Here is a 24,077-nt window from a genome sequence, read left to right as displayed (position 1 = left end):
GTATGGGTACGGTTCAACACTGTGTTGCACTGTGCTTATACACGGATACGGTGGAAGCTCCGTTGGACGCTTTTTTTTTTGTCTGATCCCGGAGACTTGGGTGCCGATATAAAGCACGTACTTATAGAATTATTAGTCGATTGCTGCAACCCGGAACTCGAAGGCCCAGGCCATGGTTCAACAACGGGCACGTACATGGGCTGGACATACCCGATGTATGGGTACGGTTCAACACTGTGTTGCACTGTGCTTATACACGGATGCGGTGGAAGCTCCGTATTTGTTTGCGATGTCGTTTCACGTGTACTATTCACAGATAGATCTAATGGTGAGTCCTCAGCGTATGGTCTCCAGAGAGCCATGATTACTTTAGTTATGTAATTACGGCTGGCGGTGAGTAACTAATGATGTTGTTGGTCGCCCCGGTCTTTCATTCTCGGGGGTGTGGTCTAATTGTGTAGGGCACCCCCACCCCGCTGCACGGGTTACTTCCGCTACCTGAACCAACGGGACACATCGGAAGAACAATGGGGTGACTTTCGGTCTATTATGAAGAGTTGCGTAGATTTTGCGTTTGCTGTTAATTTGCTACTCAAGCTTGCTTGTTTTTGACACAATAGATATAAAAATGTGAAGGTTGATTACAATGATATCAAGATGTCACAATTTTCTGATACAATATCGCGAAATGTTTTCAAATAATTTCTTCATTTTATTGTATGTACGATGCTCTACGTGTTCTTTGGTTTCATACTGATATTAATTTAAGTATGCCTCGTATTAGTTTATGATTAAAACATAATATCGTGTGTGAAAACTGTATTATATACAGAAGAGCATAAAAACGGATTATTTACTTTAATAAATTACTTTAATCTCTATTGCCGTGTTCAATGAAAGTTGAGTAACTTTTAAAATATTTATTAACACACGAATGTCTGTAAGTAAATAATAAAGCAAAACCATTTCAAAACAAAATAAATTGGTCGCAATTTCGTCGTCGCAAATTTTTCCAAATGCACATTCCACTTCGAATTTTTATCTCGTCGAAATAAATTTCATATCACAAATAAACTTATTTAGAAAATCAACAGGTTAATAATAACAAATCTTAAATATATATCTAAACATTCCAAATTTGAAAATCTTTAGTCAATACAGAAGCGTTACTTATTGACTGTCATTAATTTACCACCGGTTCGGAAATAAACACCTCAGGCCTAAGAAGAAACGGCGAAAGAAACTCTGCGAGATATTTTATAACTCACATTTTAAAATAGACAATAAACAATAACAGAATTATATTTTTTCTTTCGAAATAACCCGGAGGCGATTGTTTCATTCCCAAAGTGTGCTATACTTATTGGTAACTTCAGGTTACAAATATAAAAAATTGGTAGAGGAAAAACAAGACTATTAAATATTTGAAACGGACCAGCAAGCCTAATACCAGATATAACGACTCAACCGGCTTTAGTTAAATTAAAGTAATAATGCAAAACTAATAATAAGGGAATTTAAATTAGCATTGAAATAAAAATAAAAAAACTTATATAAAAATGGACAAAAATATAAGTATAAATACTATACCAATTGATATGCATTATGTTGTCCTGAAGTATCATGCAAGTATTTTACATAAGCATTTTATTGTATTTTCGGTATAAATATTTTACTATCCGATTGTTTTTTCGGCAAAAATATTTTCAGTTTACGTATATATGTTATACGTTGTTATGGCTGTATTTTCTACGAGCTAAAAATCGCTTACGAGCTGATATCAAAATTTTACACCGGTATTTATAATGTTTTACAAATTCTTGTGCAAAGATGCTTTTATGTCTTTTTTTATATATGTACTTGTAGTAAAAACAGTTTTCATGCTTTACAAATTAATTGATTATTTGTAAATTTACATATTTTAATAATGTGATAAATCCTTAAACATTACTAATTATATTTTTGATATATTTATAGCAGGATACTAAAAGTAATGATTGTTGACCGGACGCTACGTGGGATCTTCCCATATTAAACTTTCTCATAGAAAATACGAGTAGCAATGAATCAATTGTGTCTGTTTTGATCGCTCCGCCGCAGATCCTTTAGCGTTAAAGACGCGGAAATTTTGCTCATGCTTAAAATTCGAATCTTTGAGCAGAAGTAAAACTTTCTAGCACTTTTCCTTTATAGGTATAGAATTCTTTGATCTAAGATTTCACTTGCTCGATGTGTGTTTATAATAACACTTCTCAAACGTGATGATGAAGGATAAAAATTGTATAGGAACGCTTGTGTTAGTTATAATTCTATTTATAATAACTATACCTAACCAATCCATGGTAGACCAGCGTATTTTTTTATATAGGTATGACGAGTATATGGGCCACCTGATGGTAAGTGGTCACCAACGCCCAGTGATATTGGCATTGTAAGAAATGTTAATCATCGCTTACATTGCCAATGCGCTACCAACGTTGAGAACTGAGATGTTATGTCCCTTGTACCTGTAATTACTGACTCACCCTTCAAACCAGAACACAATACCAAGTACTGCTGATTTGCGATAGAATATCTGATGAGTGGGTGGTACCTACACAGACGGGCTTGCACAAAGCCCTACCACCAGTAAATACATGAAATATAAGAGTATACTCCACCTGGCGTGGTGAAGTATACTCCATACCTTCTCCATAATTGGCAGTAAGATATTTAAGATCTGTTACTTCCTTTTTATATATAATACATATTTAAACAATATAGATTATGAATATTCAACATTATACTATCAATTCGTTAATGTTACGAAAATATATCATAAGTTTTCTTCTAGAAGTCTTAAGAATCCTTCCAAGAATTATTATTATTGTTGATAACAATGTGCAGTTATTTGCAATAACCGAACGCATTGTATGAGATGTTGAATTGACAATTGCGATAAAGTTGTACCATTTGTGAGTGGTATTAAAGTTATTCTTACACAAATATGATTTACAGCGTTTCTGGGAACAGACAATGCTCCCGTAGCGCAACTCTTCCCTATTGTCGCCTGTGGACTTTTTTTTCTAAATAATTTCAAAGCAACGTTGTCAGAAAGGATAATTTCAAATCTATGTGTCCGTCGTGTGCGGACAATGCCCACTATTAGCGGATTATAATCCGCAAAAAGAGCAGGTACTGTTTCAGACACAGTCCAAGTTTAGTGTATACCCCTTTTGTAAATGACGCTCTGTATAAATATTTTTGATGAAAAAAAAGACTTCAATTCTTTAATTTTTTACGACCGATTTTTTGATCGCCAGTTCACTTTTCAAAATAACATAGTCCCATCGATAAATCAGCCCCAAATCAACAAATTCAGAATAAAATAGGTACGTTACTAATTCTTCTATTCTAGTCAAATCAAATCTTATACCTACAAATGTATGCGCTAGACAGATGCAAGCCTCTCTCCCGGGAGACACTTGGCGACGATTTTCTCAAACAATAATATTCAGCCGGACACTACGTGATATTGCCTTCGACTCTACTATACGTTTGTTATTTTAGTTGTTGCTCAAATAATTTTAACTTCTGAATATGTTTCGGGTTCCTGGAATATTTTTAATTTGCAAAAAATAACATCTATTTTAAAAATAACAAAACAATCTATAATAATCATTTGTTGTTCTGACTAGGTAGCTAGGGAAAAAAAATCTTGACTTTATATATGTACATATAATAAAACTGTAACGGCGATATATATACGTTAAATTTATACCCTACAATGTCATTAAAACCGAGCCGTTAAATTGCAAGAAATAAAATCGATTCACAATCTACCGTTTAATTATAATATCACTAGTGAAATTATACCTGCGATATATATATATAACATGTCTAGGGCCGTCATCGATAAAGTAAAAGTGTCGTCGCCGTGCTTAGACGAAGTCTTTTCATTCTATTGCTTATTTTCCATCATTGATCATATGAAATATTAAATACAGTAACAACTTATAAATGCCCCACTGCTGGGCTAAGGCCTCCTCTCCCTTTTTGAGGAGGAGGTTTGGAGCTTACACATATCAAAAAGAGAAAATCAAGAAATCCGCTCAATGGAAATCCTTTCGCCAAGATATGCTGACTATTTTACATACTTCTATTCTTTCATATCCGGTTACTATATTTAAAAAAAAAACAATTCGTTTTGCCTTATGCATGAATAAAAAACATTTAAAAAATAACGTTCCGTAAGTATTGAAGTCATATCAAAATTATCGGTTTCAGATGTAAAAAAATAATTCGTTAAATATAGAAACCGGGCTATAACAAACTCACTGGTGTTTTACTAATATTGTCCCTTCAGAAACACTCTCCATACTAAACTAACATTAAACAAAATTGGAAGAAAATAATTCTAAAATGCGTGTATTAGGTATTTTTTAAATTATTAATTTATAATTTTCAGTTAAATGTCACTATTAATATGGTCAGGCGCGCTTGTGTGAATACCACTCATTAGTTTACCGCCTCATATCAATAATTTGTATCGTTCTGTGTGTCGTATATCGTTTATCGTTTGTTTTGTAGAGTTAAGAAGCTAGGTAAGGAACAGGCAAATAGGACATTTCATCTTAGATTCCAGTCTGCGATACAAATATAAAATTACATAATAACCATTTAAAGTAAAAATACGAAAACCCATTTAAAGTAAATATAAAAGTAAATTATGTATATCTATCGATCATCTTTGAATACACAATAAACACTCATTCGTGAACCCGATTGGTCGGAAAGAAGCAAAAAGCGGCGCTTGCGCAAGCCGCACCCATTCTATTGTAACTTAATGGTATGTACTTAACTTTTTATTCAATGGGGACTTGAATGGGGTTAAGCTCGGTAGTCCACCTTATCTTTATGATACAAGATAGAAAAATCTATTGAAGATATTTGACTCGATATAGATATAGATATTGTTAGTGTAAACTTCAAATTGATTATAACTTTCTATGATTTTGTAACATAACTAAAAGGTTTTAAATAATTAAAAGGTCAATTTATGTTTGGTCATTTATTAAATTTATTTCAACTTACAATTCTTTAGAGAATAATATTCTGCAAGTATACTATTTATAAGATTGCACAAACATCATTGCACAAACACCTTAGAGTTTAGAACTTGTAGTTCAAAATAAAAAAAAAATAAACACTATTATAATTCTAAATCACTAAAGGAACGTCTGGTCACACACTATACACCTATTCGAAGACAGCAGACGTATGATCTTAGACAGGTCTTTTTTCAAATAAGTGACCTTGAGTGAATTTTGGATCTCTCGTAGTTTTCTCCTGTCACGGCTCTGCTTTGCAGCAAAATTATTCCTCTCTCTCTGATTTCTATAAAAATCGTCGGCGTTCTGATTAGTTTGCACGGCACGACGCATTCTCGGATTATTACCGAGCAACGACCCTCCGTTCTTTTCGGCCATTGCTCTGAGGGCTTCCCTCTCGAACGCAAGATAGTCCGGATCGTCTGATAAAGCGTCTACATCTATCATATAACTTGGACGCTTTTTTTTTTTGTCTGATATCTGATACTTGGGTGTCGAAAATACGCACGTACTCCTTGAGACACTCATCGATTGCGACATATTTGTACTCGAAGACGCAGGCGATGGTTCAACAACGGGCACGTACATGGGCTAGACATACCCGATGTATGGGTACGGTTCAACACTGTGTTGCACTGTGCTTATACACGGATGCGGTGGAAGCTCCGTATTTGTTTGCGATGTCGTTTCACGTGTACTATTCATAGATAGATCTAATGGTGAGTCCTCAGCGTATGGTGTCCAGAGAGCCATGATTACTTTAGTTAGTACGGTTAGTAGTTACGGTTGACTGCGAGTAACTAATGATGTTGTTGGTCGCCCCGGTCTTTTATTCTCGGGGGTGTGGTCTAATTGTGCAGGGCACCCCCACCCCGCTGCACGGGTTACTTCCGCTACCTGAACCAACGGGACACATCGGAAGAACAATGGGGTGACTTTCGGTCTATTATGAAGAGTTGCGTAGATTTTGCGTTTGCTATTAATTTGCTACTCAAGCTTGCTTGTTTTTGACACAATAGATAGAAAAATGTGAAGGTTGATTACAATGATATCATGATGTCACAATTTTCTGATACAATATCGCGAAATTTTTTCAAATAATTTCTTCATTTTATTGTATGTACGATGCTCTACGTCTTTGGTTTCATACTGATATTAATTTAAGTAATTTATTATAACCATTGCAGAAAAAATTGTTGGAGAATATGATTTTAGTTGCAACATTCGGTCAAATAGAAGTTAAACCATTCGTGAATAATGAAAGATATTTCGAACGATTCATAAATGTTATTCATGCAAGAACAGGAAGCAAATGACACCGTATGGCTCCTCTCCGGATGTAACTGTATTTAATTTTATATATATTAAGTTTTAGCCGACAACGCAGTCACGGAAAATAATGTACAACCTTGTAATACTCAAATAAGTGTTCGGCAGGCCGGCATACATATATAGGTATACAGGAAAAGAAATGCATGGATATAATTATTGCTATAACTTGTGTAGCTGTTATTTTTTACTAAGCCGACTGGCTACTGATTTTATTGCCTATTCTTTTCTTGCGTAAGAATATTATTATAATAACAGGTCGCTGGAATTCTGCGAGATATTACTATTGTATTTGCGTTTAATTTTTTTTTAAATATGACATATAACAAAATAATGTACGCTCCTTTTCAAGCAAGCTTTCTTATAGTTTTAAAAGTATAAATCCCTTATATTCATGTTACGCTCGTGGGAAACGCGACGATTTCTTACGTGAAAACTGAAATGGAGTAACGCGATTATTATCCGACTCTTCTAATGCAGCTTCAGCTGTCGGACTCACACTTAACTAACGATCAAATTGGATAATTTTTTTAATTAGCTTTTTATTTAGCATTTAGCACGTCCAATATTTTGTTGCCTATATCATCTAATTAAGAAAAAATGTGTTATTTAATACAGAAAAATGATAACGGAAACAAAAGCTATACTTCTATAGTAACTTATACAAATATGTAGATAGTTATAATAGGTATGTCGTAATAATATTTAGGTTAGGTTAGGTTACCTTTTTATTCGAATCACCAGCATTGCCAAAAACTTTTACAGATATTCAAACAAGAGTTTCTATGCATCATATATATCGCGTTGTATTGAAATTCTTAAACGAAACAAAACAAAAAAGAGATTAATTTATTGCATTTTACTAGTAACTTTTTAAGCCCTGTACCTAAATTACAGTTCTCACAAAGGATGTCTCCGTCCAAGGGATTACGATGATTTAAGTGTACTCATTGTTTTATAACATTTAAAAATATTTATGTTTGTCAAAGACTCAGCGAAGGGTTATATTATGCACAAAAAGAACTGACCTACTTGCAGTCTAAACATTAATCAAGATTATTTTACTTTCATTAATATTATATATCTATCATTTTCATAATTATTTTTTTACTACACTCTCCCTCGGCTTCGTCTTCGTGAAACTCACAGTTTGTGACTATAAGAGTACATACATACCTATATACTGAAATATTATTATTATTCAAATAAAACATAGCCTATGCTACTTCTGGATAAAGTAAATTTCTAGTAACAGCCTGTGAATGTCCTGCGCTGGCCTAAGGGCTCCTCTCCTTTTTCGAGGAGAAGCCTTTGGAGCCTTTTCCACCAAGCTCCAGTATGGGTTGGTGGAATACACATGTAGCAGAATTTCCGTGAAATTAGACACATACAGGTTTCCTCGCAATGATGTCCTTCGCCGTTAAGCACGAGATGAATTATAAACGCAAATTAAGCACATGAAAATTCAGTGTTGCTTGCCCGGGTTTGAATGAACCCACGATCATCGGTTAAGATTCAAGCGTTCAAACCACTGGGCCATCTCGGCTTGTATTTCTAACGGTGAAGGAATTATTAGAAACGATTCAATAGTTTCAGAGTTTAGGTATCGATTACAAACAAACAAATCTTTCCTATTTACGTCATTAGTATAAATTAATACAACATGTATTAAAAAAACATTTTTTATTTGTATATAATTTGAGCTATAACTATATTGTCAGTTCAATTTAGGATTTAGAGTTAGCTCTGGAAAATAATACTTATTGGCATTATGTCGTATAAATTAAAAATGTCCGCCATTCTATACTATCTATCCACAAAATACTTCTTATATTATGATAGAACGAGACTGAAACTCGAAATTCAAAGTACAACAGATGTACACAAAAAAAACTGGATGAATATTATAAAAATATGCGTGAAATTCATCGTCATCTACAGACCTAACTTTACTTGGGGTTTTTAAACAATAGTGAATCGAAAAAGTATTAAACGAAGAACGTACAAATACCCAATACGAAATACTAGAACATTCACAATACACCCGGAGCTTAAGATAAGGACAAAGACAGGCAAATATTTTCTTAGAACCGTCTAACGGTCACTTTTGTTTGGACCAAATTTCTAAGGAATTACATAAGTTGAAAAATCAAACATGTTGCAAATGCTTCAAAAGTGTAATTTTTAATACCGTAAATTGAATTACAAGTTTCGTACCTGTTCACTTCTCTTTCTAACAATACAATCTTTCTGTATTTATGGCAAATGACTCTACTCCACCTGATGGTAAGTGGTAGTAGAGTCCAAACGCGAGGACGGCCAGTACAGTCGGGAAGAATGTTCTGTACTAGCCGTCCCCGCCTTGCCGGCCCGCAAGATGCCTCTTCACGCCTCGTTTGAAGGAACCCGGGTTGTAAGAGGAGGGGAACACGTGAGCTGGTAAGGAATTCCATTTTTTGGTAGTGCGACAAAGAAAGGAGTTGCCAAATTTCTTTGTGCGCGATGGAATTGATGTCACAGTTAGGCGGTGACATCGAGAACCAGCTCGCGTGGACTTAAGAAGGAAGGGGGAAGCAGGAATTAGAGAGAATAATTCCTCAGAGCACTCGCCGTGCCTCCAGTAGGTACTTAGCGGAGCCATCCCAAAGGTGCGAGCAATATTCAACGCAAAACCGTACCTGTGTTTTGTATAACAGGCACAGTTGTTGTGGCGTGGAAAAACGCCGCACCTTGTTCAGAACTCCGAGTTTCCGTGAAGCAGTTTTTATAATAGCCTCGATGTAATCCCTTGGACTAAGGTCGCAGCGAACGTCCATCCCCAGTATGGCGATTTTGCTTTTTATCATCAGCGGTGTGCCACAGAGGAAGGGAAGAGGGGAAAATGGTGACTTTTTCGCTGTGAGAGCGCATACCTGTGTTTTCTTGGCATTAAACTCAACAAGATTATCAGAACCCCATTTGGCGATGAGCTCTAATGTCCTATCGAGTTCAATGACAAGATTCTTTCGCCTCTCCTCAGTTTCCGTCCGCCCAGCCACTGCGCGTCCGTGGTATCCACCATGCACTGTACTATCGTCTGCATAGCAATGTATGTTCCCAAGGGAGAGCATATCATTGATATGCAAAAGAAAGAGTGTGGGAGATAGCACAGATCCCTGGGGGACCCCAGCATTCACTACATAGAATTGTGAACCGCAACCATCTACTAAAACACGAAGGCTACGCTTGTGTAGGAAGCTGGCAGTCCAGGTGCATAGCTGAGCAGGCAGACCATATGCCGGTAGCTTGGAGAGAAGACTTCTGTGCCAGACCCTGTCGAAAGCCTTGGAGATATCGAGGCTGACAGCCAACGATTCTCCATGCTTGTCGATAGCTTCACCCCAGAGGTGTGTTACGTACGCTAGAAGATCACCTGTGGACCGTTTTGGTCGAAACCCGTACTGACGATCATTAATTATACAGTGATCTTCTAGGTAATGGATCAGTTGGTTGTTTAAAATCCGTTCCATCACCTTACAAAGTACTGACGTGATAGCTATTGGCCGATAATTTGCCGGGTCAGACCGATCCCCTTTTTTGGGAACCGCTTGCACATTAGCTCTTCTCCAAGCCTCCGGCACACTTCCCGAAGAGAGAGAAAGTTGGAACAGGCGCGTTAACACAGGAGACAGCTCCGCTGCGCACTCCTTCAGCACTATGGCTGGTATTCCATCGGGACCGCTAGCTTTCCGTACATCAAGTGATTGCAGCTCCGCACGCACATCACGTTGCCTGATTTTAATGTCAGGCATCGTATGGCCACATGCAGGTATTGTAGGTGGCAGTGCACTACAATCATCGATGACGGAATTGTCGGCAAAGAGTTTAGCCAGGAGATCAGCTTGCTCTTGCGGACTGTAAGCTAGCGATCCGTCCGGATTTCTGAGCGGTGGCAGCGAAGGTTGGCAGAAATTGTTTTGCACAGACTTGGTCAGACGCCAGAAGCTACGGGAGCCCCTAGGATGCGAAACAAGGTCATGACCAATCTGTACAATGCGCTGTGCATGCGCTCTCGTGTATGCCTTTCTACAGGACTTGGAATTTTTATTATAGTTTGCTTTCAGTGAGTCAATGTTAGATGCCCCGCTAATACAGCCGTTGATCCACTTGCGATATGCCGCCTGCTTAGATGATACAGCATCGGCACATTCACGAGTGAACCAACGGTTACGCGTACTCCTACTGACGAGATCTGAGCTAGGAATGTAGTATTCCATTCCCAGCATGATCTCGCCAGCAACAGCAGCGGCACTAGCTGTCGGGTCATTCCCACTGAAGCAACGTTCCTTCCAAGGGACCGACGCATAGTTATCGCGCATACCGTCCCAATCCGCCGACTTATAGTGCCAAACGCGACGTTTGCATACCGCTAGTGGTGGCAGCTTGGCCTGTGGCACTCTGGTAGAAATAAGGCTGTGATCCGAAGAGCCAAGAGGAGCCTGAACCACAACCTGATATTCCACCCGGTGAGAAGTCAGCAGAAGGTCCAGTAGAGAAGGTGTTTGCCCATCAATATCTGGGATCCTGGTGGGCTGATCAACCAGTTGGGTCAAGTCATGTGGGAGAGCAAAAGCATGAGCAGTCCTTCCAGCATGGTCAGTTTTGAGGGATTTCAACCAGGATTCGTGGTGGGCATTAAAATCCCCCAAAAACACCAATTCCGCGTTAGGAAATTGCTCTTGCGCAGCATCTGCCACCCGACTAAGATGGTCAAATAATCGGCTTGTCTCCAAGTCACCATTGTGGGATCTGTAGAGGCACACGTAGACACGGCTCTGACGAACCAGGTCCACACGTACCACCAACATGGAGAAGGAGGGGTCCTCCAAGCAGCGTAGTCGGTGACAGCAAACATCCGTCCTGACGAACAAGCATACTCCGGCTTTCGCTTTGAAGGATTCTTCAAGCGTGTAGCCGGGATAATTAAGGTAGCTGGTATCGGCAGGACGGAGTATTTTTGTCTCCGTGAGAAACAACATTGCTGGCCGTGCTGTCTCGAGATGGTGGTGGACAGCGTTGAGGTTAGTGTGGAGTCCTCGGATGTTAGAGAACTCGACCTCAAACAGCGAGGGTATGGTGGGGGTTTGCACCGCTGTACGACCGTTATTTCTTTTTTGTTGCGCCATTTCGGAAAAATGAAATGGAAAAGAGACGTGAAGCGAGCGATGTATTGCCACGATAGGGATGGGCAAAGTGTGGAGGCGTGTTTCCCCAAATGGTTGCCAAAAGGAAAAATACACTGACCCGCCGGACGGAAGGGCCCCCGAACCCCCCCGGAAGTGGCCGCCGGGACCCCACCTACCGGTCACCAACCGGCACGACGGTCCACCCTGAGATTATGCGTGGCCTGGTGGGGCAGCCTCACGAGCTGGTTAGGCACGCTCGGGCCTCTGTACTATGCCACGGGCGGCCAGCGGAACAGCCGTTTCTTCGGGTCTCCCTGCCGGTCAGGTCAATACAGTTTCCCCCGGCATTGGTTCAACAGCCGTCTTCAACTGGACCAACACCCATCGAAACGCGGCTGCAAGCCACTTCACGAGTTTTTCACCACGCTTACGGTGGTAACAAGCCAGGCGGATGTTAGCATCCTACCACCAGATGAGCAGATGGTCGCTCAGATATCCCTTAGTCGCCTCTTACGACACCTATGGGAAAGAGAGGGGCAGTGAAATGTATTCTTTCTCCGTCACTGCACGGATAGAACAAAAACAGTTTTAAACTCTTCTCCTCTTAAACAGTTTTAAACTCTTAAAAGCTTTAAAGTGTTATACTGATTTAATTATATGGCAACTTTAGTTTTTGTTTAAGTTTCTATATAATTTTTTTTTAATATATTTATGAAAATATATACATATTAATTTTAATAAATATTTTATCTTAACAAAATTCGTCAGTACCCTCAATAATAAAAATAATATTTTGACTTGCGAAGCAAACATTCGCTGTACGGCATATTTCCGTTCCTGCTTGAAAGTATAAGCCTAACATTAGCATTTATATTAGGTAGGGATTTTGGCATGAATTATCAAAAAAAAAATTATTAGAACAAATAACAAAAAATGACATCTATCGTTGAATAGCGGTAAGCTAACTTGCTTAAAGGTAAAAGTGACATCTATCGAGAATTTTACGACAGTGTCACTTTTATATTAATGTATTATTATATTATTTAAAAGGCACTATTAAAATATTTATGTACCTAAAATTATTTTAATAAAAATATTATTAATGATTTCTTTTTTTAATTTTTTAAAACATATTATACATGCAGCACCGTCGGTCTGTTCTGTCATCCTTATGTCAAAACTCAAATGCCAAAATAAATATAGAATTTGAGGTTATGTTATGAAAAAAAATCACGTACTTATTGGAATTTTATAAATAAAAGTACTAAATAATATTAAAATAGTGCAAAGGTAATTGAAAATGATTGTTTCCGTGTTCATACTAATAAATTGTTCTGCCTATAAATTTAGGCTTTAATTATACCTAATTGTAAAAAAGCTACTAGGTGGTCGGGCTTTGTGCAAGCCTATCTGGGTAGGTACCACCCACTCATCAGATATTCTACCGCAAAACAACAGTACTTGGTATTGTTGTGTTCCAGTTTGAGGGGTGAGTGAGTCAGTGTAATTACAGGCACAAGGGACATAACATCTTAGTTCCCAAAGTTGGTGGCGCATTGGTGATACAATTGTTAAAATTTCTTACAATGCCAATGTCTATGGGCGTTGATGATTACTTACCATCAGGCGGCCCATATGCTCGTCCGCCTACCTATACTATAAAAAAAGACTGTCCATTAAGACACAAAGTTACCGAAAGTTCACTTAAAATTACTTATTAGTGTTTTAGACCAGATCGTAATACAGCTGTGATCTAGATTAATGGGGACTTTAATAGAAAAAAATTAATAACACTAAGAAGCAACTGAAAGCAATTCTTCAACAATATTGATCTCAATGTAATTTATACAACAGTTTTTTATAGAATAATTTTTAGATTAAGAAAAATCTTTAGAGTAATAATCACCTATCGTCCCTGACAGAGAGACACGTCTCTGCAGCGTATGCTGTCAGAAATTGTATAATCATTTTATTTAAAGACAAAAAATACAGATTAAAAAATGTATGTATGTAGTATTTTTTTTTATAAATACATATTGTTACGCATTTCAAATCCCCAATGTAAGCCCCTTATAAATAAAATCGTACGTAAACAAATCCGATAGTAAATAGGAAACCGTATATAACTGTCAATTTAGCGGACATGTAATTTCGATACGCGAAATCGACATCCGCATTAATTTTGGCAGCTGCCTAGATTTTGTGGGGAAAATGCTTTCCTATGCCATAAAGAATAGGGGTTGTTTTGGTATGGTTATCAATCATAGTTTGGGGATTGCGATCGCGCCTTTCTTTTGCGTGGAACCCTTCCGCGTGGACCCGGATTATGTCCACTGGGACATGTACGGATAGCAAAGCAATGTCTACAAATAAGCCATTATTATTGTTTGTGGCTCGGAGTGTGCGGTAGCAATCGCGCGCATTCACAGTCATAGTTATGGCTGCGAACGGGTCGGCGGCCGCGGAACCGCGGCTCTGCCACGTGCGGAAGGTGCCTAATTTCGATGGGTATGGATTCAATTTACACGCCGAGAAAGGCAAGCCTGGACAGTACATCGGCAAAGTTGACGACGGTTCCCCGGCGGAGGCAGCCGGCTTGCGTCGCGGTGATCGCATTTTAGAAGTCAACGGGCAGAGCATCAGCGGAGAAACTCATAAGCAAGTAGTGGCGCGTATCAAGCAACGACCTGATGATGCGGAATTACTTGTAGTAGCTCCGGCACCGGGTGAGCCCGTTCCTGATCTGGATGCTCCCGAGCGACCGGCTTCGGCAGGATCAGTATCCGCGCAGTCAGCAAATGCTTCTTCGCCAGCGAGTACAAACGATTCTTCGCCAGTTACTGACCGTAACGAGTCACCCTCGTCAGAGCCTCCACCACGCCTTAATCTTCAAATGACAGCCGCTGAGATGCGCGCACAGCTTGCTGCGAAAAAAAAAAGTTGATCCAAAGAAGGTGCTAATGGATCTAAAGTCGAAGTTTGACATCGTAAAGAAACTATGAGGTGCTAGGAGCGGTAGTGTGCGTACGAGGGTGTAGTGCGTGTCGTAGGCTGCGTATGCGGCGTCGCTACATGTCGTACAGTGCTGAGTGCTGTGTGGCTGTGTGCGTTGGTCACACCGGCGGCGACGGGCGCAGCGCCCCCTTGGCCGCGCGGCAGGTGCGGACGAGGCGGCGCGGGGCGCTCTCCTCTTGCCTCGCCCCGAGTTGTTATCGTTGTACGGTGACATCAGTGCTCGTCGAAATCACGTTTGATTTGCGATCTTATTCACTAGTACAATAATTTTAATAGTTTTAATGCGCCGCTGCTTCACCCGACAGAATGTAACATATCGTGCCTTTCATTTATTGCCATTGAATGTTGTACATAGTACATACTACTGATCGTTGTTAAGGAATTCTATTGAAATTTAATATTATTTTAATTATATTTTAAGAGGAAAATCGATTTTTATGAAATGATTACCTAAATGTGTAGTTAGATTTAGAAATACTAAGTGCAATTATTGTTGAGTGATCAATAAAGGATGTTTAAAACGATGTCATGTTACCTACCGACGGGAGCGCAAGGCTGCGGCTGCGTGTCCTTCGGTCTGTTCCCGTCTGCTACGCGAACCTCACGCGAACCTCACGCGAACCTCACGCGAACCGTGTACCTGCTCCGACACATTGCTCGTATCTATGTGTATACAATTAAGATTACTGCACGCCTCATGTCCTTCTCTTTCTATCTTTCTCATGCATTCAAATATATTGTTACGTAGCACCTCAGAAACTTAAATTATATTATTTGTCATTTATTAGAGAAGAATAATGTGTTCCAATAAATTGTGATTGGTTTTCAAGTATTAGAAGTAATCTTTCAGTTATCTATAAAGTACAAATCTATATTTTAAAATTTTGCTGTTTCTGCTATTCATATGTAGAGTTTTAAACCATCGAATCATTAGCAATCATGTAATATTTGTTTGAATCAGGAAATAACATCAAACCGATCTAATTTTGATTAAACTCTTTATAATATTTGTATGATTGAAAAACTAATGTAAAATAATAAAATTACTGAAAGCTATGGACAGTAACTAAGGTTACTGCTACTTAGTACACCATCTATTTAAATGTTTAAATATGAAAATAAAATCTGATAAATAAATCTGATTATTGTTTGTCATATAGTTCCATCTAGTTCCTGAATCACTGATTAAACTTATTTTATAATAATATATGTATAATAAAAATAATTTGTCGTTCAATAGGCGACGAATGAGCGTAAAGTATTTAGTCAGATTGCTCATCAAAAAACATATATACATAATAATAATAAATCACTGAACTGATTTTGATGAAATTTTGTATGAAGCAACCTTGAAACTTATGGGCTTTTTATACCTAACACTGCCCCTTACCCCTATCGCGACTGGCAGACAGGGCCCCTTGTTATTTCGTATTTATAATATTAGTATAAATAAATTAGCAATTGAAATGATCTTGTGGAAATTTGTTTTTTTTTTAATTTGATTAAGTACAAGGATTAAATAGTAGCTGGCTATATATTTTTTTTCAATATTAGTAAAGTCTAAGCATCGAAGCGAAGCGTCCAAGCAGAGAAATAATGTATTATGCTAACGCTACACGATTCGAAGCGTAAATAAGGGTTGTGAGGGTGGCATGAGTCAGCGCTGACCGCTGATGAAGATCTCATTCACACCTCGGCTTTGTGCATATTGTCGCACGTTGCTTGCACATTCGGGATTACTACACCGAACTCCGAACACTGCTTTACCGGACAATGACTCGGCTATTTCATGCAAATTTTTGTATAACTGCTCCTTTGAAATGTTGTCTTGTATTAAAATAGTACAAAAACTTGTGATTGAAAGTCAAACACAGTAAACTATAATATCTGTTATTTTAAATGGCATGAAGTAAATAATAAAGCAAAACCATTTCAAAACAAAATAAATTGGTCGCAATTTCGTCGTCGCAAATTTTTCCAAATGCACATTCCACTTCGAATTTTTATCTCGTCGAAATAAATTTCATATCACAAATAAACTTATTTAGAAAATCAACAGGTTAATAATAACAAATCTTAAATATATATCTAAACATTCCAAATTTGAAAATCTTTAGTCAATATAGAAGCGTTACTTATTGACTGTCATTAATTTACCACCGGTTCGGAAATAAACACCTCAGGCCTAAGAAGAAACGGCGAAAGAAACTCTGCGAGATATTTTATAACTCACATTTTAAAATAGACAATAAACAATAACAGAAATATATTTTTTCTTTCGAAATAACCCGGAGGCGATTGTTTCATTCCCAAAGTGTGCTATACTTATTGGTAACTTCAGGTTACAAATATAAAAAATTGGTAGAGGAAAAACAAGACTATTAAATATTTGAAACGGACCAGCAAGCCTAATACCAGATATAACGACTCAACCGGCTTTAGTTAAATTAAAGTAATAATACTAAACTAATAATAAGGGAATTTAAATTAGCATTGAAATTAAAAAAAACTTATATAAAAATGGACAAAAATATAAGTATAAATACTATACCAATTGATATGCATTATGTTGTCCTGAAGTATCATGCAAGTATTTTACATAAGCATTTTATTGTATTTTCGGTATAAATATTTTACTATCCGATTGTTTTTTCGGCAAAAATATTTTCAGTTTACGTATATATGTTATACGTTGTTATGGCTGTATTTTTTACGAGCTAAAAATCGCTTACGAGCTGATATCAAAATTTTACACCGGCATTTATAATGTTTTACAAATTCTTGTGCAAAGATGGTTTTATGTCTTTTTTTATATACGTACTTGTAGTAAAAACAGTTATCATGCTTTACAAATTAATTGATTATTTGTAAATTTACATATTTTAATAATGTGATAAATCCTTAAACATTACTAATTATATTTTTGATATATTTATCGCATGATACTAAAAGTAATGATTGTTGACCGGACGCTACGTGGGATCTTCCCATATTAAACTTTCTCATAGAAAATACGAGTAGCAATGAATCAATTGTGTCTGTTTTGATCGCTCCGCCGCAGATCCTTTAGCGTTAAAGACGCGGAAATTTTGCTCATGCTTAAAATTCGAATCTTTGAGAAGAAGTAAAACTTTCTATCACTTTTCCTTTATAGGTATAGAATTCTTTGATCTAAGATTTCACTTGCTCGATGTGTGTTTATAATAACACTTCTCAAACGTGATGATGAAGGATAAAAATTGTATAGGAACGCTTGTGTTAGTTATAATTCTATTTATAATAACTATACCTAACCAATCCATGGTAGACCAGCGTATTTTTTTATATAGGTATGACGAGTATATGGGCCACCTGATGGTAAGTGGTCACCGACGCCCAGTGATATTGGCATTGTAAGAAATGTTAATCATCGCTTACATTGCCAATGCGCTACCAACGTTGAGAACTGAGATGTTATGTCCCTTGTGCCTGTAATTACTGACTCACCCTTCAAACCAGAACACAATACCAAGTACTGCTGATTTGCGATAGAATATCTGATGAGTGGGTGGTACCTACACAGACGAGCTTGCACAAAGCCCTACCACCAGTAAATACATGAAATATTGGAGTATACTCCACCTGGCCTGGTGAAGTATACTCCATACCTTCTCCATAATTGGCAGTGAGACATTTAAGATCTGTTACTTCATTTTTATATATAATACATATTTAAACAATATAGATTATGAATATTTAACATTATACTATCAATTCGTTAATGTTACAAAAATATATCATAAGTTTTCTTCTAGAAGTCTTAAGAATCCTTCCAAGAATTATTATTATTATTGATAACAATGTGCAGTTATTTGCAATAACCGAACGCATTGTATGAGATGTTGAATTGACAATTGCGATAAAGTTGTACCATTTGTGAGTGGTATTAAAGTTATTCTTACACAAATATGATTTACAGCGTTTCTGGGAACAGACAATGCTCCCGTAGCCCAACTCTTCCCTATTGTCGCCTGTGGACTTTTTTTTCTAAATAATTTCGAAGCAACGTTGTCAGAAAGGATAATTTCAAATCTATGTGTCCGTCGTGTGCGGACAATGCCCACTATTAGCGGATTATAATCCGCAAAAAGAGCAGGTACTGTTTCAGACACAGTCCAAGTTTAGTGTATACGCGTTTTGTAAATGACGCTCTGTATAAATATTTTTGATGAAAAAAAATGACTTCAATTCTTTAATTTTATACGACCGATTTATTGATCGCCAGTTCACTTTTCAAAATAACATAGTCCCATCGATAAATCAGCCCCAAATCAACAAATTCAGGATAAAATAGGTACGTTACAAATTCTTGTATTCTACTCAAATCAAATCTTATACCTACAAATGTATTTGTACTATTGTCAATTGTCGCTTTGATTTAATTGCATATGAAATCAACAAATCTTAAAACACGTTTAACAAGTGTTCAGCTCGTAACTTGTACCGATATTATAATATTTGCTTGCGCTAGACAGATGCAAGCCTCTCTCCCGGGAGACACTTGGCGACGATTTTCTCAAACAATAACATTCAGCCGGACACTACGTGATATTGCCTTCGACTCTACTATACGTTTGTTATTTTAGTTGTTGCTCAAATAATTTTAACTTCTGAATATGTTTCGGGTTCCTGGAATATTTTTAATTTGCAAAAAATAACATCTATTTTAAAAATAACAAAACAATCTATAATAATCATTTGTTGTTCTGACTAGGTAACTAGGGAAAAAAAATCTTGACTTTATATATGTACATATAATAAAACTGCAACGGCGATATATATACGTTAAATTTATACATTACAATGTCATTAAAACCGAGCCGTTAAATTGCAAGAAATATTAAATACAGTAACAACTTATAAATGCCCCACTGCTGGGTTAAGGCCTCCTCTCCCTTTTTGAGGAGGAGGTTTGGAGCTTAAAAAACTTTAGTATTTTTCAAAACCGATAATTTGTTAGTATTATGAAACTTGTTAAAGCCCGTTATCGATAAAGCGGCAAGTAACATCAACAAATATATTATAACCAGGAAAAGTTTATCAACATCCAAACAAACAACAGTTGATTTAACCGTATCTATAAAAATGTATACAAATCCAAAATAGTTGTTTAACGGACCACACTTGATGTTCCCGCTGCATCGAATCGTACAACACCTTGGACTTGTCAATCATACCTTTCAAGAACCGCTATAAAGTACACAACGCCCCACGAGACCATGTGAACATTTGATCACAGCCCACACAATTGATACAATTGCGAGAACGCCTTCAAAACCTTGATTTTAACAATATATTCGCGGTTAACAGTACACATTTAGCCTTTTCGTCATGCATATTTTCGATATCCTTATGTCTTTGTGTTAGAGTTCAAATTACAGTAAAATATCTAGGCTACATGACGATGGAAGATAATCCGAAACAGAGGGTTTTGCACCTGCACCTGCTGTTTTATGAGATAAGAATATTGACTACGTGCGAAAAAAATATGAAAAAGATGTCAGCTATGTATTTTAAACAATACTCCTATTTGGATATGCTGTTTATTTATTTTTTAATGTGCAAGTTTTCAATTTATATCAGTTTTATTATATAGCAATAGCTTTTCCCCGTAATTCAGTTCGCATAGCAAATATGTTCCTGTAAATTATATACTTAAGACCTTAACCAAATCTAAGACTACCTCGATTTCTTCGTGACAGAAATAAGCCAACAGACAGAGCTACTTTCGCATTTATAATATTAGTACATATCATGAATCATGGTATTTTATTCTATAAACTTTTATTCAGCTACACCCACACAATCTATAATCCGTCGAGTGGCACCCACAACAGACTTCCTAACCGGCTCTAATCTCCAAGCAACATCAGTGTTGTCGAGAACGATGGCATCCCTCGCGCAGATGCACAAAACGGGTCCACATATCAAAAAGAGAAAATCAAGAAATCCGCTCAATGGAAATCCTTTCGCCAAGGTATGCTGACTATTTTACATACTTCTATTCTTTCATATCCGGTTACTATATTTAAAAAAAAACAATTCGTTTTGCCTTATGCATGAATAAAAAACATTTAAAAAATGACGTTCCGTAAGTATTGAAGTCATATCAAAATTATCGGTTACAGATGTAAAAAATTAATTCGTTAAATATAGAAACCGGGCTATAACAAACTCACTGGTGTTTTACTAATATTGTCCCTTCAGAAACACTCTCCATACTAAACTAACATTAAACAAAATTGGAAGAAAATAATTCTATAAAATGCGTGTATTAGGTTTTTTTTAATTATTAATTTACAATTTTCAGTTAAATGTCACTATTAATATGGTCAGGCGCGCTTGTGTGAATACCACTCATTAGTTTACCGCCTCATATCAATAATTTGTATCGTTGTGTGTGTATATCGTTTATCGTTTGTTTTGTAGAGTTAAGAAGCTAGGTAAGGAACAGGCAAATAGGACATTACATCTTAGATTCCAGTCTGCGATACAAATATAAAATTAAAAAAAAAATTTTGAAACACCACTCTCAACTTTAGGATGTAATTGTAACATATGAACAAGGGATGCCAAAACTTACTGCTATGAACAGCGCATTAGAAATATGCATAAAAGACAATGTGCACAAATATCTCTTATATTATGAAGGTTTTTATTTACCCATACGGAATATTAAGATATATATTTTTACATAGTCTCCTAACAATGTGTTTTACAAAACCTCGATTATTTAGCTAAATCGAGTAAATCTGTACCAAGCATATAAGCATCACTGAATATTCGTGTGTTTAATTTGTGTTTTTAATACAGTGCTTTACTTTGAAGTAAAATAACGTGAAAAACCTACAAGTGTATGTTTGTGTGTATTCACGAACAGTCAACGGAGCGACGTGATGAATTAAGCTCCAAACCTTCTCATTAAAGCATAACCCAGAACCCCTGTTATGTTTCCCTAAACAGGCTCTTACTTTTAGTTAAATAAGGAACATAATTTCAGGGTGTGATACTAAAAGCCTTGATCAGAAAACCCAAGAAGCCGAACTCCGCTAACCGTAAATGCGTGCTCGTGCGTCTCTCCAGCGGGCGAGAGATGATCGCCTACGTGCCGGGCATCGGACACAACCTGCAGGAACACAATATCGTGCTCGTTAGAGTCGGCAGGTGAGTGATGTGGTTCATCATGACAAATGGAGCAGTCGCCATAATACTGCAGCACATCTTGACTATAAATATACTTAGCTATAGATCTTTTACCAATTACAAAGGTGAGTGAGCCAGTGTAAATGCAGGCAAAAGATATATATCTCTGTTCCCATTATTGGTGCGTTGACGATGTAAGGAATAGTTAATATTTTCAAAATTCATGGGCGATGGTGACTACTTATCAACCTTGTGATTAGCTTTATAAGCGATCCATCAAACTAACCAAAAACCAAATGGATTAATATTAAACTTAACAAGTATCTGCTGCGTCTGCCACCAATAATGTATGATGAATTTGGGTTGGTTATCAATTTCAGAGTTAAAGATTGTCCCGGTGTGAAGCTGAAATGCGTCCGAGGTAAATTCGACTTGCCGCACGTCATCAAGCAGAAAGTACAGTAGTCTGTTATATCCAGTTGTGTAAGGTTATTTGTAGCGAAATAAATCTAGTTTAAGTACAGGAATTAGTTTTATTTTTAGATTTCTTAACCTAAAAATAACTTTAATTAAGAAGCTAATATAACACTAATGTTCGCGCGGTGGATTATTGAAAATTTGAGTAGTACATATATGAATTTGCAAGTTTCGTACTGTTATTTTTTCACTCTTATTTCCATTTATTTATTGATATCATTCCGTGTGCATCTTAATAGCTAATAAACATAACAGAAATCGTTTGATGAACAGAGGCAAAAAAAATATTGAACGGTTTAGTATTTGCTTTTAAACATTTTATATTGATTATCTACAAATTAAAAATACACTAAACCCATTTAAAGTAAATATAAAAGTAAATTATGTATATCTATCGATCATCTTTGAATACACAATAAACACTCATTCTGAATCCGATTGGTCGGAAAGAAGCAAAAAGCGGCGCTTGCGCAAGCCGCACCCATTCTATTGTAACTTAATGGTATGTACTTAACTTTTTATTCAATGGGGACTTGAATGGGGTTAAGCTCGGTAGTCCACCTTATCTTTATGATACAAGATAGAAAAATCTATTGAAGATATTTGACTCGATATAGATATTGTTAGAGTAAACTTCAAATTGATTATAACTTTCTATGATTTTGTAACAAAACTAAAAGGTTTTAAATAATTAAAAGGTCAATTTATGTTTGGTCATTTATTAAATTTATTTCAACTTACAATTCTTTAGAGAATAATATTCTGCAAGTATACTATTTATAAGATTGCACAAACATCATTGCACAAACACCTTAGAGTTTAGAACTTATAGTTCAAAATAAAAAAAATTAAACACTATTATAATTCTAAATCTCTAAAGGAACGTCTGGTCACACACTATACACCTATTCGAAGACAGCAGACGTATGATCTTAGACAAGTATTTTTTCAAATAAGTGACCTTGAGTGAATTGTGGATCTCTCGTAGTTTTCTCCTGTCACGGCTCTGCTTTGCAGCAAAATTATTCCTCTCTCTCTGTTTTCTATAAAAATCGTCGGCGTTCTGATTAGTTTGCACGGCACGACGCATTCTCGGATTATTACCGAGCAACGACCCTCCGTTCTTTTCGGCCATTGCTCTGAGAGCTTCCTTCTCGAACGCAAGGTAGTCCGGATCGTCTGATAGAGCGTCTACATCTATCATATAACTTGGACGCTTTTTTTTTTCGTCGGATACCGGAGACTTGGGTGGCGAAAATACGCACGTACTCCTTGAGACACTCATCGATTGCGACATATTTGTACTCGAAGACGCAGGCGCTGGTTCAACAACGGGCACGTACATGGGCTGGACATACCCGATGTATGGGTACGGTTCAACACTGTGTTGCACTGTGCTTATACACGGATACGGTGGAAGCTCCGTTGGACGCTTTTTTTTTTGTCTGATCCCGGAGACTTGGGTGGCGATATCAAGCACGTACTTATATAATTATTAGTCGATTGCTGCAACCCGGAACTCGAAGGCCCAGGCCATGGTTCAACAACGGGCACGTACATGGGCTGGACATACCCGATGTATGGGTACGGTTCAACACTGTGTTGCACTGTGCTTATACACGTATGCGGTGGAAGCTCCGTATTTGTTTGCGATGTTGACAAGGTTGACATACTCGTTTTCTGAGCTTGGGCCTTAATTTCGCAATTCTTTTCTTTAGATATGTCACTTGAAACGCGTGACGAACTTCTCTTAACTTTCGTCTGTCTCTGCTCTGTTTCGCCGCGTAATTGTTTTTTTCTCTCTGCTTCCTGTACGAGT

At 37.1% G+C, this 24,077-nt stretch overlaps 2 protein-coding genes across 3 annotated transcripts in view; both read left to right on the top strand.

Annotated features, from left to right (window-relative positions):
- The window catches only part of LOC126769487 (uncharacterized), a 1,339,673-nt gene that overhangs the window by 892,664 nt on the left and 422,932 nt on the right, over positions 1-24,077 (top strand). The gene's annotated exons all lie outside the window — the stretch shown is intronic.
- The window catches only part of LOC126769542 (Na(+)/H(+) exchange regulatory cofactor NHE-RF2-like), a 408,391-nt gene continuing 398,290 nt past the window's right edge, over positions 13,977-24,077 (top strand). The window contains exon 1 of the mRNA XM_050488403.1: positions 13,977-14,538. Coding sequence (XP_050344360.1) covers positions 14,022-14,528 — 507 coding nt within the window. The 5' untranslated portion in view covers positions 13,977-14,021 and the 3' untranslated portion in view covers positions 14,529-14,538. The remainder of the gene's footprint in view (positions 14,539-24,077) is intronic.

This window comes from Nymphalis io, chromosome 7 (assembly GCF_905147045.1).
Source record: "Nymphalis io chromosome 7, ilAglIoxx1.1, whole genome shotgun sequence".
Taxonomy (NCBI): domain Eukaryota; kingdom Metazoa; phylum Arthropoda; class Insecta; order Lepidoptera; family Nymphalidae; genus Nymphalis; species Nymphalis io.
The sequence above is the reverse complement of the archived record's forward strand: the minus strand, read 5'-3'. Positions and strand labels throughout refer to the sequence as shown.